Here is a 19,740-nt window from a genome sequence, read left to right as displayed (position 1 = left end):
ATGCAGAGGAAGGAAATACAGCCTATGGACCCTCCTTAACTAAGGTCTGTATCTTTCATCATACTGACTGGTACTCCAGACCCTAAAGGCTGAGCCAACTTCAGTCTTTGAATGGTCAGTTGTGCTGCTACCACGCAGAGTCGAATGTTGTTCTGAGCACTATATTTTCTCCATGCCCTGTAATATGAAATTGAGAAGCATGAGACCTTTACAAAAAAAAAAAAGAATTAACCCACCTCCCCAAATCGCAGAAAGAACCAGTTGATTTTTATCATTCAAATGATGTTAAGAAGCAACACCCAAATCAAAAAGGACCAAATATTTTGTCTCTGCCTACTGCAACAATGTCATATCACCAGATGGTCCTTTACATTAGACATCATGGGGGGGGGGGCATGCCTCCACTCTCAAAATCAAAATGGATGCCACCTCTGCTTTGAAACTTTTCCTCGTGTTCTTTTGTGCTCCCAACTGCCTCTTCCAAGTGCAGTTAGCCGTAGGGGAGAAGAAAAAACTTTTGATAGAAGCCTTGAAAAATGTGAAGATTCAGACTGGATAAACAGGACCAGTCTAAAGCATTTTGTTGCTGGAGGCAAAGGACAAATGTCACATTCTACATTCCAGATGGAGAAAACAGGTGGAGTGGCCACTTAATCTTACTTCAGTCGCGACAATAGAAGAAGACTTTCTTCACAGCTAAGGGCAGCAGATCAGTTAAGGCAGAGTAGAAATGCCAGGCAGATTCCCTTACCCAAAGGCCATCTGTCACCTGAGACAATGGATTAACACTAGCATATGGAAGAAGCACTCCTATAGATAAACATGACTGGAGAATAAAATATTTCTTTCACCTTCCATCCTTCTGTTTTACTCTTCTACCCCAATTCTATAGCCACTTGCCATTTAAAAAGCAATGATGGGAAATCCATCACAAATGTTGGTGTGATCATGGCATTCATATGGCAATGGGGAATGCTACTCATTTTATCAGTCATTGGGGAAAAAAACCTCCCCATTCTGAAATATCTTGAAATAACTGTAGCATGAAAATTAGTCTTTGTTAGCGGTATGCTTCTCATATATCAATAAAATGGAGCCTTGTATTCCTCACTGGAGTCAGTTATCTTTTCCAAGTCCTTTACCAGCAGAGGTCATAGGAAACATCAATGTTTTCAATGAAATGAAGAAATATGTTGGATTTATTTTGTCTCTGTGTTTCTACATTTCCCTTCTCATTTTTATTCATTTAATTAATTGATTTACAGTCTTGGATCAAGAGAACAATAAAAACGTACAGAATGACACAAATAGCAAGAGAATGAAAATGGGTATAAGAGGCAAAAAAAATTAATGGAAACTTTATTGTTGTGAGCTGCCCACAGTTGTGTTTTAAGATGGAAGGGCCATAACAATCTTTTAAATAAATAAACAAATTTTGTTTCATAAGAAGGTATAGGAATTGGTCCAATCTTGTGAAAGTCAATGTCTCCTAATTACAATAGTGAACATTTTTGTAACTCTCATGGAGAGCATAAATTGATTAAATAAGCAATGTAAATTCTATATATTCAGTTTTATAGATAGGCAGATTATAGATTACATTTTTTTTAAAAAAAATTGTTCACATGCTGGAATGAGGATTTTATTCAAAATTTATTATCTGAGCAAAAACCTTGAATACTTCTGTTATCTTTCGGGCAGGAAAAAGATAAGAAAAATGATGTTGAAAATGGGAAGTTGAAAGAAGAAAACATGGCACATTCAGACCCCAAGCAAGAAAGTGAGTAATATAACCTGAGACCTCAAAAAAAAAAAAAGGCTGTGACTGTGATTATAAGAAATATGAAGGTTCTAAAAATGTATTGTTGTCTTGGATTTCAATCACTGCAATTAAGTAATCATTTCTGAAATATTGTAGTACAGTATTATATTCTTAATGAGACATTAAACTGCTTTCCTAAAATATAGAATCTATCATCTCACAGATTCCTGGCTCTCTAAAACTTAGGACACGGAAAAGAAGATAAGTTTACATAACTGGGAAGAAACTTATTCACTTGATTTTTTTTAAAGGATCTAGCATACGAGTTTGTTATCTATTTTTGATAGACCCTTGTGCTAAAATAGAGAAGGTGATACAATGTGTTGCTCTATGATTTAATGATAAGATTAAGGATTAAATTAATTTAACATCTATATATCATTTGGATTTTGTCCTGTTAATTAGAACTTAAACAAGCTGGTTTTTGTATTCTTATTTTTTGTTAGATTATATTTATTTGGATTGTTGTTTTTTTGGTCAGGTTTGATTTATTTGAATCACTAAAATTTCTCTGTTTTATTTTATTTTATTTTGCTTTAAAATCTCTGTTTTTTTTCCTCTTGGTGTTTTTTCCTTTATTTTCTTTTTTATGTTTCACCATTAAGAGAATTAAAAAAATAAAAAGTAATCAAACTAGTAAAAAGGCTGCCTCATGGAGACGCAATTGTTGGATAGTTTACCCTATGTATGGATTGTAATTGTAGTATAGTTAGACCATATATAATTGACAGACTGGATTTTAGTATAGATTTTAGTTGTTATTTATTATTTTATACTAGAATTTTTAATTGTATATTTACTGGGCATTTTTATTTGTTCTGGTCTCTAGTTGAAGACTGTAATAAATTGATTTTAAAAATTACCCTATGTAACTGCAGAAAGTTAATACTATGGGACACAAAATGTGTAACTTTTTAATTACAAAAAGTATGAAAAACAGAAAGTATCATCTAATGAAATAATATGGTTGATTAAAGAAGTTCAGTCCATTTCTGATCTTCATGAGTCTGTATAGAAAGATGAAGCATATTGGAGGCATATTCTATATTAGCCTACACAACAATGCTTGTGCAACAGTTTTTTCCACCGCATATCATATTTAATTAGAAGAGCCCTGAACCTTTTAGGAACTCAGAAAATAAGGAGGCACTATCCATACAACTAGACCACTCTAATTGCTGATATAAAATACAAAATGACTTAGAAGGAAAGAAGGTTATTATACTAATATTCTTGAGCAGCTGAAAAGCATGAACATGCTTCTGCTGTATAGCTATATTATCCCTGAAATTACCTTGCAGTTAAAAAAAATGTTTTTAAGGCAATTAAAAAGAGCACAACTCTAGCTGATAGACATTTCACACATACTAAGCCTACATCACAAACCACAAACCACATCACAAATGGCCTTATATAGAAGACATTACAATGACATAGACATTGAGTAGAACAATGTTTGATTGAATGTACCTATATAACAACTATAGAGTCAATATGTCTCATGATATATGCTACTATGTTCCAGTGAACAAGCATGACATTGACACAATTATTGATAAAATAAAGGTGGAATTGCAAAAACAAGCCATTTCATTCTCACCCTGAACTATTAAAAACAGTTGCTTAAAATTACAGCAGGGGTGTCAAACTCAAGGCCCACAGGCCAGATCCTGCTCACAGAGTACTTAGATCTGGCCTCTGGGATTGCCCTAGAAACAGCAAAGGACCAGCCCGCAATGCCTCTGCCAGTGAAAATGGAGCTTGGGAGGGCCCCATGTGGAGGCCCCAGGCTTCATTTTCGCTGGCAGAGGACTGCTGGAGGCCATCACAGCCAAAAATAGGGACCTGTTTTCGTTGGCAGAGGGTTAGCAAGACAAACTAAAAACAAAACAAAAAGAGAAATGTTTCCCCTTTAGCATTTGAGCATGAAGGGACAAGAACGAGAAAGTGAAAGAGGAAAGAAAAAGAAGAAAAGATGGGAAGAGAGCAAGGAAGGAAAAATAAGGAAGAGGGGAAGGTAGAAAAAAGGAGAATGAAGAGGGAAGGAAAAGAAGGAAGAGAAAGAAAAGAAGGAAGGAAGGAAGGAAGGAAGGAGGGAGGGAGGGAGGGAGGGAAGGAAGGAAGGAAGGAAGGAAGGAAGGAAGGAGATTATAATGAGAGTGAGGGAGGATCTGAGGGAGGTCCTACCTTAGCACTTGGCCAACACAGGTGCCCCCAACACAATGATGTCAAATTGGCCATGCCCAGCCTAGCCATGCCCACTCCTACCATATATACCCTGCCCCCTGAGGTCAAATACAAACCTATGGCCCTCAATGAAATTGAGTTTGGCATCCCTGTTCTACAGGTATTATAGAATTCAGGCAGAAAACAACAACCACCAGGAATATTGCTGGTCCTGATTTATGGCCTTCAATAAAATGAATTCACAATCCCCACAGACCAGCCTTGATATTCATTAAAAGACAAAAGGACATGAAAGTAAGTGCTTGGTTAATAACTCTATTTCTTTCTTCTCCTTAAAGGAAAGCCCTTAAGATAAAGAAATAAAAAATGCAGAGAAGTATAAAGAGATATTCGTTGTCCCAGTAAGACAAATGTTAAACCATAATGGGTTTCATTTTTGTAGTTTTGAAGGATGCACCAACACTGAGTCAAAACTATTCCAAATATGGTTGAATGCCTCAATATTTGGGGTGGGGGCGGTGTAGAGATGTGACTATTTTGATGGAGTTTCACTTCTAGGCTTCTTTATTGCTGAACCTGTAAAGATGGAATGAGCCAGAATGAGAATATCATTTAGAAGCCAGAATAACTTCATGTGTATGATCAAATCATCAAACAAAGGAGTAATTTGTTCCTGTTGTATAATGAAATCATGATTTATATGATGTCATCACTGCTTTAGTGTCCATGGATCTGAATACCTTGTTATTCTGCTGTAATATTGTAAATGAAGATACAACAAATCTGGCTAGAGACAAAGAATTAGAGTAATTATTCAACTGGTTCAACCTTTAGTTGAGTTTGAGTTGAGTTTATTAGACTTGTATGCCACCCTATTCCCAGAGGGGGATCAAGTGAACTTGATGTAACACTGGGGGATCAGCTAATAAGTCAATGGAGTAACAGCTATGGCCTCTTTAAGGCTTTCACAGAATTTCTAAGTGCAATAAAAATACATTCGTGATACAGTTCTTTCTTGGACTCTTTTACAAAGACAGCCCTTGAGAATACGACTCATTTGATTCAGAGAACAATGAGAGATTAATTAGAAAATCCAACCTGACAACTGAAAACTGAAAATTAGATCTACTCTACCATTTCCATACTGACCTGACTTTTTTCAAGAAGAAACTGCTGCTAATTATGTAGATGTGAAAATTAAAGCGATAAGTAACAGATACTTTCTGCTTAACATCAGATAATGCACACAGCAATTACAAATTGCAAATTTTGGTGGCCTGGCCTCTGTCTTTTCAAAGAAGGGAGAGTAGCTTCTGGTGTCCAATTAAGCTACACCATGGTCTGCTTACAGCCAGTTCAAAATACCCAATGGGTCAAGTGAATATGAAAGTGTTAGCATCCTGAAAGAAAGTCAGATCAACAGCCAAGAAAATCTGTTTTGGGGTCAACTAACGAAAGAAGTAATTATAGCTATAACGGATATGTACTTGAAGGGTATTTACAATAAAAATAATTTTAATCATTCTAACATGGGGAATAGAAGTTGAGAGAGTCATTTCAGGCCAGTTCTTCAAATGGGGATGATGTAAAAGCACATATCGGTTTAGTACATAAAACTGGGAAAATATAAAAGATAGATCTCTTTTAGATAATTAGAAGAAATACACGGGAAGCCATCTTCTGTTTGCATTTCACTTATCTTCAGACCAGGATTCCATATTTTTTTCATTAAGAATAGATTTTCATTTTTTCAGTATTGTGATGTCTCATTGTTTAATTTTGTAAAAACCACAACATTTTCTTACATGTAATAAACAAATATCAACTTGAGTTTGGAAAGGTTGCTACATGGCCCATAAAATCCTTCCCGCTATCATAAAACATTGTGCCAACACAAAATTGTATTATGAATGCTTGGCAAATGGTTCACATTTATGACAAATTATCAAGGGCCCTGTGATTATGTAATCACCATTTGCAATTTTCTCTGCCAGCTTCCCCAGAAAGTCAATGGGTAAGTCGCAGAGAAGGTTACAAGCAGAGGTGGAGGCAGAGGTGGTATTCAGGAGGTTCTGACCCATTCTGGAGAACCGGTAGCAGGAATTTTGAGTAGTTCAAGAGAACCGGTAAATACCATCTCTGACTGGTTTCATCCCCATCTATTCTCTGCCTCCAAACTGATCGGGAGGGAATGGGGATTTTGCAGTAACCTTCCCCTGGAGTGGGAAGGGAATGGAGATTTTACAGTATCTTTCTCCTGCCATGCCCACTAAGCCACGCCACACCCACCAAGCCACACCCAGAGAACCAATAGTAAACATTTGAGAATCCCACCACAGGATGGAGGGTTCTGAAATTTTTCTGCAGGCTATAGGAACAGATCTTAAATCCCGAGGATCCTATCCATGAGAAGCTGAAATCTTTTAACAGGTAGCTCTTTCATTCTATCCTCTTAAGAACAAGAGAGGTCACTTAATGATAGAGATTACAGTCACTGAGTGAAGCAGCCACATGGGCATCTTGCTTAATAACTGCTACATTCAATCCTGAGATGCCAGTTTCAATTTTGATTGTTAAGCAAGGACCACCTATAAACTAGAAATTCCCACAGTATTTTTCCAACAATATGATGGAAGAAGATGTTGAGAATATTTTGAAAGAAAATGTCATCTAACTATTTAAACTATTTATCTTGATGGTTTCACTGTACATAAAGTTTTTATTTAAAATAGGCAATAATTTACAAGTAAAAATCTGAAATCAATGAAATGAAGCATCTGAGAATCATTTATATGGTGAATGCTAACATGTTTTTATCTTTTTGGAGCAAAATAAAGTGATATAGATAAAAAAGAGACATTCTATTTAAAGCTAATTCAGTTTAGCAAATATTTTAATATAAAATGCAATATTAACACAGGATCCTATACTGAGGTATATTCTAAGAAATTATTCCATGTTTTTTTCTCATGCAGTTTATACTTTCTTCAATATATTATATAAAATACCCTGAAGTACAGTTCTCTAGATTTATCATTTTGGGCTAAATATAATTTTGAGTATAATTTTCTATACCAAAAGAATGCCTGAGCAATTTTGATTATTATTTTTTGCCATTTTATTAAATAAACATGTGCATTAAATACTCAGTTACTAAGGTTCACATATACAAAATAGGTATTTGATTTAAAAGTGGAAAGAAAATATAATCACTGTAATTAAAGACTCTAATATTACTTCTGAAAAATATGGTGGTTTGTATTGATTTGCTTTCAGAGCAAATGTGAAATCCTGTAATTACTTTTAAAGGGCTTCACGACTTGGATATGAGTCATGTAAGACATTGCTTTCTTCTGCATGATCTGCCACATTCATTAAGGCAGGTGTTTCCAAATTGTGAGCCACAATCCCCCAGGAACTCATAAACAACTGGGACAGGAAAAATTGAAATGTTTTCTTAAAGCTAATGAAACTTGCAAATGCAAAGTAGAAATGTTATTTTAAAAATCCTCTTTTTTTGCCTTAGGAGGCACATGTAATCCTTGGACAAGCAAAGCAGAATCAAGAATATTTTAAATTGCAATTTTCCTTTGTTTTTGATAATCTGATCAGCTTTTAGAAATATTAAAGGTTCCCCACGCACATACGTGCTAGACATTCCTGACTCTAGGGGATGGTGCTCATCTCCGTTTCAAAGCTGAAGGCATCTCCGTGGTCATGTAACCAGCATGTCTAAATGCCGAAGGTGCACGGAACGCTGTTACCTTCCCACCAAAGGTGGCTCCTATTTTTCTTCTTGCATTTAACATGCTTTCGAACTGATAGGTTGGCAGAAGCTGGGACAAGTAACTGGAGCTCACTCCGTTATGCGGCACTAGGGATTCAAACCACCGAACTCCTGACCTTTCTGATTGATAAGCTCAGCATCTTAGCCATTGAACCACCATGTCCCAAAAATATTATAAATAATCAAAATTGGAACGCTGTCAAAATTTGCTTCCAATTTATCTAGAGAATCCAACCGAGACTTGTGCAGATAAAACAGGAAGGAAAGTCCATAGCAAGTTTTGGGAGATTGCTAAACCCAAGGGGTAAGTCAGGGGTGGGTTCCTGCCAGTTCTAGCCTCTGTCAAGCTGTCAGGTTTGAACACCCCCGGGTTTTTTTTCTAAAGGGTTAGGGATGCAAGGGTCTTGTAACTTGACAGCATTAAGACTTGCACACTTCAGTGCCAGAGTTCCTGAGACAACATGACTGGAGGAGAAATTCTGGGAGTTGAAGTCCAGTCCAAGTCTTAAAGCTGTCAAGTTTGAACACCCCTGGGGTTTTTTTCTAAAGGGTTAGGGGTGCAAGGGTCTTGTAACTTGACAGCTTTAAGACTTTCGTGCTTCAAATGCCAGAGTTTCTGAGCCAACATTTTGGTTGCTAACAAGAGCATTGTTAAGTGAATTTCACCACATTTTATAAGTTGGCCATGCCCTCCCAGTCACATGACTGCCAAGCCACTCCTACCCAGTCACATGGCTGGTAAGCCACTCCCACAAAGCAGGCCACACCTACAGAAGAGGTTCTAAAAAAAATTGAAATCCACCACTGGTCTAAGTGTTCACTATCCATAGCAGATAGTTTCCCACTGCATGTTAAATATGGCATAAAATATCCCTAATCTTTGGAGTCCCTGCAGAAATGTATGCTAATGGAGCTCAGTATTCTTACCCCTTTTTCTAAATTTCTAGATTTTCAAAGTTGAATTTTGGGAGAAAATGTCAACATGTCCATGATAATGCTGACCATGTAAAGTAAACTTAAGTCAAAAAGTATGTAAATATGTAAACATTATGTGTATTCCAGTAAATATTGTTCTTGTTTGGAAAAAAACCTAACTAAACTAAAATCATTACTTTTATTCATGAGGGGACGACTCAGAAGTATACTTAGCATTTTGTAGTATTACACATTTTGACTTCCACTGTGTTAAGGTCACCTGCAAATGTCCTTCACTCACTGCTTTTGGAGTTACTCTGTTAATGAATATCCCCCAAATGTAGTTTCACGACCAATGTTTTCAAAAATGTTATTATCCTTTGAAAAGTTTTGGCTTCCCCCCGCCCCCACTACTGTATTATAATGGGATTTAGTTTTAAGCCCTGTCCCAAAAATGAAAGTGAGATGATAGCAGAAAACCATGAGAGAATCCTTTACACATATACATTCACTTCAGAACTTGCACTCATTACTACAGAAATATCTGTTGAAAGTTTTAAGATTATACTAGGATCTATGCTCAGTCTAGTCTTCAAACCCCTATTTTCCTGAAAATAGTTAAAGCTGTCTACAGATCAGTCTACAGCAGGGGTCCCCAAACGTGACAAATTTAAGACTTGTGGACTTTAATTCCCAGAATGCTCCAGCCAGCTATGCTGGGATTCTGGGAATTGAAGTCCACAAGTCTTAAAGTTGCCAAGTTTGAAGACCTCTGGTCTACACTAAGTGTTTCACAATCCTTTGTAAAACCTAACAGTCTATACATCATAATAAGTAGTCTCTCAGTCGCTTCTGATTTCATTCAGGAGATGCCAGTGTCTCTCAGATCATGATTCTTCTAAAATCTTGTTTTTAAGAGACATAAACTAAATTTGCATTCCTTTTTAAAACTGGCAGACATTTTCTGTAGTAGATATTTTTTCATAAGGAAAGTTGCCTGAAAGTTTTTTTTTCCTGAAAAGTGAGAGGTTACAGGTTTTAAGGATCATAAAGACATGTTGAATGTGAATTCTTCCCTGGAGAAAGTTAACAAAAAGTACACGAGGGATGGTTAAACAGAGATTTCTTTGGAAAATGTGGGTTCAATTTAAATGAGGATAAATCTGTGAAGTCATTTGTGCTCTCTGAGCTTCAGCACAGATGTCACCTCGTCTGGTAACAAAACGTCTGCAGGAAAGCAATCAAACTCAGAGAACATCAAGGTCTCCACAGTTCAACCCTTAGCTCCATATAGTCTTATATTGGAGGATAAATATATTTTTAGACACTTTTGCTAGGAATGGGGATTAACAATGAATGGGATATAGCAGCCAGGTAAACACAATCAGTTATAATTTTATTCTATTTAGAATAAAAGGGAGAGAGAAAGAAATCTTCTTTGAAATAAAACTTACAATTTCAGAAAGTTTACTGGTAACTGAACAATATCCATCTGCCCAGATGAAAAATTCAAGATTAGCTGTTGTTGAAATACTATACATGAACTTTGCTGAACAGTTAACTATCATTACACTAACTATCCCCAATAGTATATTTGTACATACAAACAGCAGATAGCAACCTAGCTTAGTTGATCCTGAACTATTTTGCCCAGATAGTTTAGCTTTTTAAGCTTAACTGGAAAATCAGATATTTAAGTCAGATTTTGGTTCTATTATTGCTGTTTGGTAATAATATAGAATAAGTGTGTTCCATTCTTTCTGGGTTATTTCTATATAGTTAAAAACAATGATAATGTCTTAATTATTCTCTTAATTATTAAAAAATACCTCTTAAACTATCATTAAAATTATCCAGTTCTTTCAGCTGTTCTTCAACTACATTTAGGTACTTTCAGATCCCTGTTTAACAATAATTCTCCATCCCTTCAACAAGGCACATAACAGTAACACTTCCTTACTCCCTGCCAATTGATTTTCCATGTTTCTAGTTACTTTGAAATTCTTCTGGAAGAGGAGGAAGAGGAGAAGGAAAGCTCCCTCTGCTTTATTTTGTAGAATCTGGATTGTAGTCCTGAAATACAGAGATAACTACAGCACTACTCTTACCACTTGGGTTATGGCCCCTGGAGTCATACTTGTTGAGATAAACTTTTTAAAGGCTCAGTTTTGCCTGTGATCTTAGTGAAGCCAATGATGACTTTTTATTATCTAAAACCTATGCTGCTCTAAATGAATTTTAAGATTTTATGTGATTAGTTATTTTTTATTTGAACAGCCATATTGCACTGCTGATTCACATTATGTTTATGATTAAGACATATGGCAAGTTGTTATATCAGGAGGCAGGTGTCTAATCCCACAGCAAACAAATATATTCAATATAGCCTCAAAGCAAACAAATATATTCAATATATATATTCATTATAAATAATGCAGCTGCAAAATATACTCTGGTTAACTGTGGGTAGTGGGAAGAAGAATATACTTATATACCTGAAATTTATAACCAAAATTTCATTTGAATTATTTTTGAGCAGATATTAGAAATGCATGAATGACTATAAACATATGCAAGAGATTCATCTCAAATATTTGTATATCATATTACTAACACATATACTTTGTCTACTGATATTATAGACTAATTATGGAATTAAAAGCATTTAAAGTACGCATAATTATCAATAGTCTTTTAAAAGCAATTCATTTGATTCTATCTACACATCTTCATTTACAGGAAAAAAGGAGAGTAACACATCCATCAATATGTTTCATTACTGCTGGTGATAAGAGCATTAGAAGTGATTTTTGAAAAATATTAGAAGTGATTACTTAATGTTAAATGCCACCATTTTTCTCAACAAAGCGTTTTTTTAAAAAATAAAGTTCTTTATGTGTGGGCTTTGATCGCTATAATTCTTGACAGTGATTATGTGGTTGGAGAGTTACTTGAAATCCACTCAAAATACTCAGGTTTGAAAACACTAAGTAAACAATATTACGAAGGTTTTGATTTAATAATAGCACAGACAGCTAGTTTGCGGTAGTAGATTGCTTCAGGTTATAAACCTCATGAAGATCATGAATTGTAGTCCAACCTTAGACATGAAGCCAGCTGAATCACCCTAGAGCCAGTTACTTTCTCTAGGAAGGAGGCAATGGCAAAGCACTTCCAAAATTTTGTCAGGAAAACTGCAGGGAGTTATTCAAAAGTCAACATTGACTTAAACAAACAAATAATTAAAAGTAGCAATAATAATAGTGTTCTTTTGGTAACAATATTTACTTTGTATTATGTTTGTATGGTTTATTTTATTGTGAGTTGCCCAGAATCAGTTTTGAATCAGGAAGCATCTACAATAAATTAAATAAGCAAAACTTATACTACCTTCTATTACAGCACTTTATCCCTTTTCCAACCCAAAGGGATCAAAACAGCACTTTACGCTCATAGCATCTCTCCAGAATCAAGTCAGCCCTGAAATATAAAATACTTGCATCTATGTTTATAGATGCTCAGTTTTATTGTTCATATTTTAAGTGTGTGATATTCCTTTTTACAAAAAAAGGACATTTTTGCCAAAGAAACTTTCCTAGAATCAAGACAAGAGAATTTCATACAATGAATGATGGTACCTGCCATGAGTCTGAAATGCAAAACTTGTCTGCTTAGAATTCCCCTTTTGCTGCTCTAGCACATTAGAACAGCGGAAGCTTTTATATTGGATGGAATATGAGGGGAAGATAAAGATGGACTTTAATTACGTAAAGTAATTTTCCCAATTCTTCCCCTCTCATCATGACTTCAGAAACAGGCTCTTAATTAAGACAGCTATACCAGTGGGCCTTATCATCTCAGTGGATGAGAAAAAAGTGATTCAGATTCTTAGAACATTTCATGTGCAAATGATGGGATTTAGAAAGAAGTAGCCTAAAGAAAGTGGTCAGTTCTTCTTAGGCTGAATGAGATGGCAGCTTCAGGTGGAACATTGAGGATGAGTGGTCCTTGGTGCTCTCTGAGATTGGTTGTTTTTTGCAGACATTTCATTTATCCATCAGCAGAAAACTGATGATGTTACCTAGTTAGGTAATGAAACATCTGCAAGAATCCAACCAGGCTCAGAGAACATCAAGGACCCCTCATTTCAACTCTGAGTTACAAATATTCTCTTTTATTAATATTGGGAATGCTATCATAGTAAGCAAATTGCAACTTCTATAAATTGTTGAATTTTTACAACATGGAATATCTGTGTCAGGGACCACAGTAACTTGGTTGACTTTGAGTGATAGCCTCCTTGACTTGAAGGAGGGCATTGCCAATGCTTCTCCACTCAAAAATCAAGTCCCTTTGATTAAAAAAAAAAAAGATTGAATAATGGCTGAAGGGATTACTGTAAAGTTAAAGAGGGAAGAAGGATGATGAATTTCTTTGTGATTGCTGTAAAGAAAGAGGGAAGTCACTTCTTTAACTTCTTTCTTAAACTCTATTCTTTCCTCTACCTTTTTTTCTTTTCCTTTTTCTTGATATATTTTAGTTATGATTTTTTTTAAAAAAATAACAATAATTTAAAAGAAATCACATCTCTTAGTTTGGTATGTAGTGAAAAATATCAAATAAACAGCTTCTAGCCTTCTGAGGCCTCCAAGTCAAGAAAAGAGCAGGAGAGATAGCAATAGTACTAGCAATAGCAATAGCAATTAGACTTATATACGTTTAAGTTTAAGTTTAAGTTTAATAAACTTATATGCTGCCCAATCCCGAAGGACTCCGGGCGGCTTACATAAAAGACAATTTAAAAAGTATTAAAAAGTTTAAAAAGTAAAGAAAACAACGCAGGTTAAAACACAACACACTCAACCATAGTGGGGCTGGACCTCATTCAAGAGGTCAACAGCCCCAGGCCTGCCGGAAAAGCCAGGTCTTAATAGACTTTTTAAAGGCCGTGAGAGGGGGGAGGGTCTGGATCTCTGGGGGTATATCGTTCCATAGGGCCAAAGCAGCTACAGAGAAGGCTCTCCCCCGAGGAGCCGCCAAATGACAACCAGACTGAAAGGGATCTAGATAATCAGTTTCATCCAAGGTCCATCGGAGTTGAAAGGCCACCACCATTTCACAGTGCTTTTACAGCCCTCTCTAAGAGGTTTACAGAGTCAGCATATTATCCCCAACAATCTGGGTCCTCATTTTTACCAACCTCAGAAGGATGGAAGGCTGAGTCAATCTTGAGCCTGATGAGATTTGAACTGCCAAATTGCAGGCAGCCGGCAGTTAGCAGAAGAAGTAGGCTGCAGTACTGCACTCTAAACACGCACCACCATGGCTCATAGTATTATTAAATTCCAGCATAAACTTCGTCCTAGTCTCCTTTTTTTTTAGATACCAAGGACAAAAGTAGTTGAAAACTTGATCATAAAATCTGTAGTCTCTAGTAGCGCTTCATAGGGAAACCTGCTTTTCTTGCATGCTTTCCTGTCTGGAGTAGGAAAACAAAAGATTATTCCAAAGCTGCATTCAAACCCCTAAGAGACACATTATTCAAATAAATTCTGTGAGTTGTGAGAGGCTTATCAAATTGTTTTTAGGACAGGTAAAAGGTAAATGTAAAGGTCCCCCCGCACATGCGTGCTAGTCATTTCTGTCTCTAGACGGCAGTACTCATGTCCGTTTCAAAACTGAAGAGCCAGTGGTGTCCAAAGATGTCTCCATGGTCATGTGGCCGGCATGACAAAGGGGCACAGAACGCTGTTACCTTCCCCCCAAAGATGGTCCCTATTTTTCTACTTGCATTCTTATATGCTTTGAACTGCTAGGTTAGCAGAAGCTGGGACAAGTAACGGGAGCTCACTCTCTTATGTGGCACTAGGGATTCGAACCACCGAACTGCCGACATTTCTGATCGACAAGCTCAGTGTCTGAAAAAGCTTCACCTCATCTCAGTCTTTGGAATTCAAAGGCATAAAGCAAGTGATTTGACCGAACTGCAGCATAGTCTCCTTTTAAAATAAAAATCTAATATATTATTTGTTTCAAACCAATGTTTGTTTGGACTGGGCACCATCTCAAATAACTCCAGTATGAATAACAGGAATGCACATAACATTAATTAAGTCCTATGAATCTAAAAGTCTTATTTATGACTACTGTTTCTTATAATCCTAGGCAAATTAAAAATCACAGTTTACAATAAAGAGTGCAGATTTATGCATTAAGAATATGCTGCTAAGACATTTTCCTATAATCATTTTGTTTTGATTAAAATTATACTGTTTCTTCTTTGTGCAGTGTATCAGACTGCTGACAGCAACTTATGTTTTATAGGAATACAGATGAAATACCAACTAAGAGGAAGTAGAAAAATTAATCATTGCAGAGCTAAATGTCATTTAAAGGACTTTTTTTTCTCAATAATTCAGTTAAATGCTTTCTTCCTCAAATTTGCATTTTATCCCTACATTAACATCTGCATTGTTTAAAGCTACTGTACAAATAATGAGTTGAAAGAACAAATACATAATAACAAGCAAATACAAATCACAGATAAAGGATAGGGAAAGAGACAATACTAAAAATTTAGGGGTATATATAATGTCTATGGGGATTACTCAGTCATCCAGGTCATGGTGGTCTCAAAGGTGCTTTTTCAAGAGGCAACTATAGTGTAATACACAAAATTGTCCTCTACAACGTCCTACCTGTCAACGACTAGCTTCAACTGCAATAATACACAGACAAACAATAGAAACAAACTCAAAGTAAACCGCTGGAAACTCGATTACAGAAAATATGACTTTAGCAACAGAGTGGTCAATGCCTGGAATGCTCTACCTGACACTGTTGCTACATTATCAAATCCCCATAACTTTAACTTTAAACTGTCTAGCATGATCCTCACCCCTTTCCTAAGAGGTCTGTAAGGGGGCATGTGTAAGCGTATCAGTGTGCCTACTGCCCCTGTCCTATTGTCCCCATTTATTCGTACCCATTTCCTGTGTTCATATCCATATTTATTAATATTATACATATGTATTCCTGAAAAGCACCTTTGGGAATACATGTGATCTTAAGGAGTCAAAATGACATTTGTACCAACAAAAAAAACTCTTAGAAAAAATATTGTTAAAATAGCTAATAAATGCTGATGACATTTGAATAATGTTTTCTTCACTTCAGAGCATTTCAAAATCAATATTATATTATTTTTTTCAATGAGAGCAATTTCCCACTGATTTAAAAATAAGTAATCCACTAAAAAATAGATTTCATTTTCCAATGTTTTGCAATAACCAAACTGTCCACTGAACAAGAACTGAGTCAAATGCTTATACTGCATCTATTCTTCATGGAATAAGGACAATAAATCAACAATAGGATTTATTGAGGACAAATTGTTAAAAGTTCTATGGTTTCTTATCACTTGGGAAGCTTTAACCATTAGCGAAGATTTTTTAAAATATATAGGTTTAGGTTTATACCTAATCTCCATTGTTGTTTAAAAAGTAGTCATTTTAGTTTTTTTGAAAATGTGCTCTTATGGGCTATTTTAAGATTGATATTGTTTATACCAGTGGTGGAATTCAAAAATTTTATTACTGCTTCTGAGTGTGGCTTGGTGGGTGTGGCAGGGGAAGGATACAGTAAAATCTCCATTCCGTCCCCACTCCAGGAGAAGGTTACTACAAAATCCCCATTCCCACCCCATTCCAGGGGAAGGTTACTGCAAAATCTCCATTTCCTCCCTATCAGCTGGGACTCATGAGGCAGAGAATAGATGGGGGCGAGGCCAGTCAGAGGTGGTATTTACTAGTTCTCGAAACTACTCAAAATGTCTGCTACCAGTTCTCCAGAACTGGTCAGAACCTGCTGAATACCACCTCTGGTTTATACCTTTTCTAAGCTGAACGGTGTTGGGATTCCAACTATTTGAAAGACGCAGAATTCCCCTTTCTTTTATTTAGTACTAGGGAGGCGTGGAATGCAATACAGGTAGTCCTTGACTTACAACAGTTCATTTAGTGACCATTCAAAATTACAGCATACTGAATAAAGTGACTTATGACCATTTTTCACAGTTACAACCTTTGCAGCATTCCCATGATCATGTGATCAAAATTCGGATGTTTAGCAACTGTTTTATACTTATGACCAATGCAAGTAGAAAAATTGGGACCACTTTAATGGGAAGGTAACAGCGTTCTGTGCGACTGGCATTGAGTCTGCTGGCCATATGACCATGGAGATGTCTTTGAACAGCACTGGCCCTTTGGCTTTGAAACGGCGATAAGCATCGCCCCTAGAGTCAATAACGACTAGCAGGTATATGAGAGGAGAACCTTTACCTTTACAAAATTATTAGTTTATTCATTTGAAAACATTTTGTTTGAATATGCTAAATGAGAGCTTCAGCTGTACAGGAAGCATAAAACAAAGAACTAGACAGGAATACATGACCGTCACAGGCCCGTATAAGCAATATATATCTGTACCATATAGTTTTTATGATTAAATAGAAGAAAGAGCTATTTATAACCTTAATCTAATTGGAAGAAAAAACAACTAAGAAACAAATAAAGAATGAGTTAAATTTAGAAAGAGTACAGAGAAGAGCAACAAAGATGAATAGGGGTCTCAAGTGTGAATGATTGAGGGAACTAGGTATGTCTAATATAATGAATAAAAAGACTTGGGATTACATGATAGCAGTCTTCCAGTAGTTGAGGGGCTGTTAGGGGGGAAAACAGGGGATCAACTTATGACAAGAAGTAATGGATGAAAGGTCATAAAGAAGAGAGCAACTTAGAACTATAGACAAATTTCCTGACAGTGAAAACAGTCAGTGGAACAGCTTGCTTTCAGAAATTGTGGGTGCGCCAATATTGGAGGTTTCCAAGAAACTGGACAGCCATTAGTCCAGATAGGTACGTGCAAGGGGTTGGAGTAGAAGACCTTCAAGGTCCCATCCAGCTCTATGATTCTGTGGTCTATAGGCAACATTATCTACAATCCGAAAGGTCGTCTCCAATTGACATGAACAATATCTAGTTCATCTATGCACTACAACTCTCTTTTCTTTCTTTGCTATTAATGATTGAACCTTTTTTAAATTCTTTGAAACTATGGATCAACTGTCCCAAAGAGGCTTTTTCAAGAGGCAAATGTTCTGGTTTTTCTTTGAAGATATTTTGCTTCTCATCCAAGTAGCTTCTTCAGTTCATCCAAGATGTTTCCATGATCTGGATGATTAAGAATCTCTATAGTCATTTATGGATCAACTGATTAACCTCTAGATGGCAGGAAAGAATTGCAGTTTTTATGCCTCTTAGTTACTATCCAGTGATCATTCAGGGACGCAATGTCTCAGCGGCTAAGACGCTGACCTTGTCGATCAGAAATGTCGGCAGTTCGGCAGTTCAAATCCCTAGTGCTGCATAACTGAGTGAGCTCCTGTTGTCCCAGCTTCTGCCAATCTAGCAGTTCGAAAGCATGTAAAAATGCAAGTAGAAAAATAGGAACCACCTTTGGTGGGAAGGTAACAGTGTTCCGTGCACCTTTGGCATTTAGTCATGCCAGCCACATGACTATGGAGACATCTTTGGACAGCGCTGGCTCTTCGACTTTGAAACGGAGATGAGCATTGCCCCCTAGAGTTAGGAATGACAAGCACATAGGTGTGAGAGGAACCTTTACCTTAGTGATCAATCAGATTGTGCAGCTATTAACTAAGTGATGCTGATGAGCTGGATTTTGAGAAAGAATCAAGGCATGGGAATAAATATGGAAGCTGCAAACTTACTTTCAGAACATAATATAAGAAAAGGAAATGGTGTGCTGACACTCCTGGGAACCATGGTCATCAGGAAAAGAATTTGTCCAGACAGCCACACTAAAGTACAAGAGACATGTCATTTTGAATACAGTTTCAACTATAAGTATTAACACTAGTCAATTTAGGGCTTCACACTCTGTGATAGATTTCACCAACCCATTTATTTAGAAAATAAAGTGTGAAAATCAGGATTCCTGATCTCCTTTGAAGGAAAAAGAACACAGAAAGGTAGAGAACAGATCAAAGAATGATTGAAAGGTGGAGTGTCCCATAAGAACCAGGGGAATCAATCTGAACCATCAGACTGAGGATAAAGAATTTGTTATTTTAGGCTGCACATCAATCAACCCTACATTCCCCAAACAGAGTTTGGAAGTAAATTAGGAGGCAAAATAGCACTTTCAAAGCTATGTACCAAAACCTACCTTTACATCTCAGCTGTGGGTGGTGATTAGATACATGTGGTGGCATACACACATTTCCTCTGGAAATCATTAGTAGACCATCCTCATATCCAGGCAAAGAAGTTGTGCAGAGTCAGAACTTGGATTTTATTTAATTGTGCCTATAATGCAGGCTACAAATACATCATTTCTGACATATGATTATGGAGTTAATAGTAACTAGTAACTGAAGGGAGTCCACTACCTCCCAAGATGGTTTGTGTCATTGTCATTGTCATAAAAAACTGCCACTTTTAGAAAACATTGAAGTTGATAGAAAATCTATTATGCTTCAGTTTCCATTAATGATTTTATCCCTTTCTCCTGGAGGAAACTAAATAACTCCATCCATATTCTGCTTATAGGTGTGAGAGTGTGATGGAATGTAGTAAAGAGGTGGATTTCCAAGAGGGAGGATAGCAATAGCACTTAAACATATATACTGCTTTATAGTATTTTTACTGCCCTTTCTAAGCGGTTTACAGAGTCAGCATATTGCTCCCCCCACCCAAAAAAATCTGGGTCCTCATTTTACCCACCTTGGAAGGATGGAAGGCTGAGTCAATCTTGAGCCGGTGAGATCTGAACTGCAGAACTGCAGCTAGCAGTCAGCAGAAGTGGCCTGCAGTACTGCACTGCTTTCCAGAGGAGTAAGAGGCAACTCAGCCCAAATATTATGTGTGAAAGACAGACCTCCTGTAATAGTTTACAAAGTATATTGCAGATGCAGAAAGTAGTCTTCAGTTTGGCAAAATAT

At 36.5% G+C, this 19,740-nt stretch overlaps 1 protein-coding gene across 1 annotated transcript in view; it reads left to right on the top strand.

Annotated features, from left to right (window-relative positions):
* CNGB3 (cyclic nucleotide gated channel subunit beta 3) overlaps positions 1 to 19,740 on the top strand; it is an 87,369-nt gene that overhangs the window by 6,351 nt on the left and 61,278 nt on the right. The window contains exon 2 of the mRNA XM_032222281.1: positions 1,702 to 1,780. Within this exon, the coding sequence (XP_032078172.1) occupies positions 1,702 to 1,780 (79 nt within the window). The remainder of the gene's footprint in view (positions 1 to 1,701; positions 1,781 to 19,740) is intronic.

Source organism: Thamnophis elegans, chromosome 8, assembly GCF_009769535.1.
Source record: "Thamnophis elegans isolate rThaEle1 chromosome 8, rThaEle1.pri, whole genome shotgun sequence".
NCBI classification, from domain to species: domain Eukaryota; kingdom Metazoa; phylum Chordata; class Lepidosauria; order Squamata; family Colubridae; genus Thamnophis; species Thamnophis elegans.
This window is presented reverse-complemented; position numbering and strand designations above follow the sequence as displayed.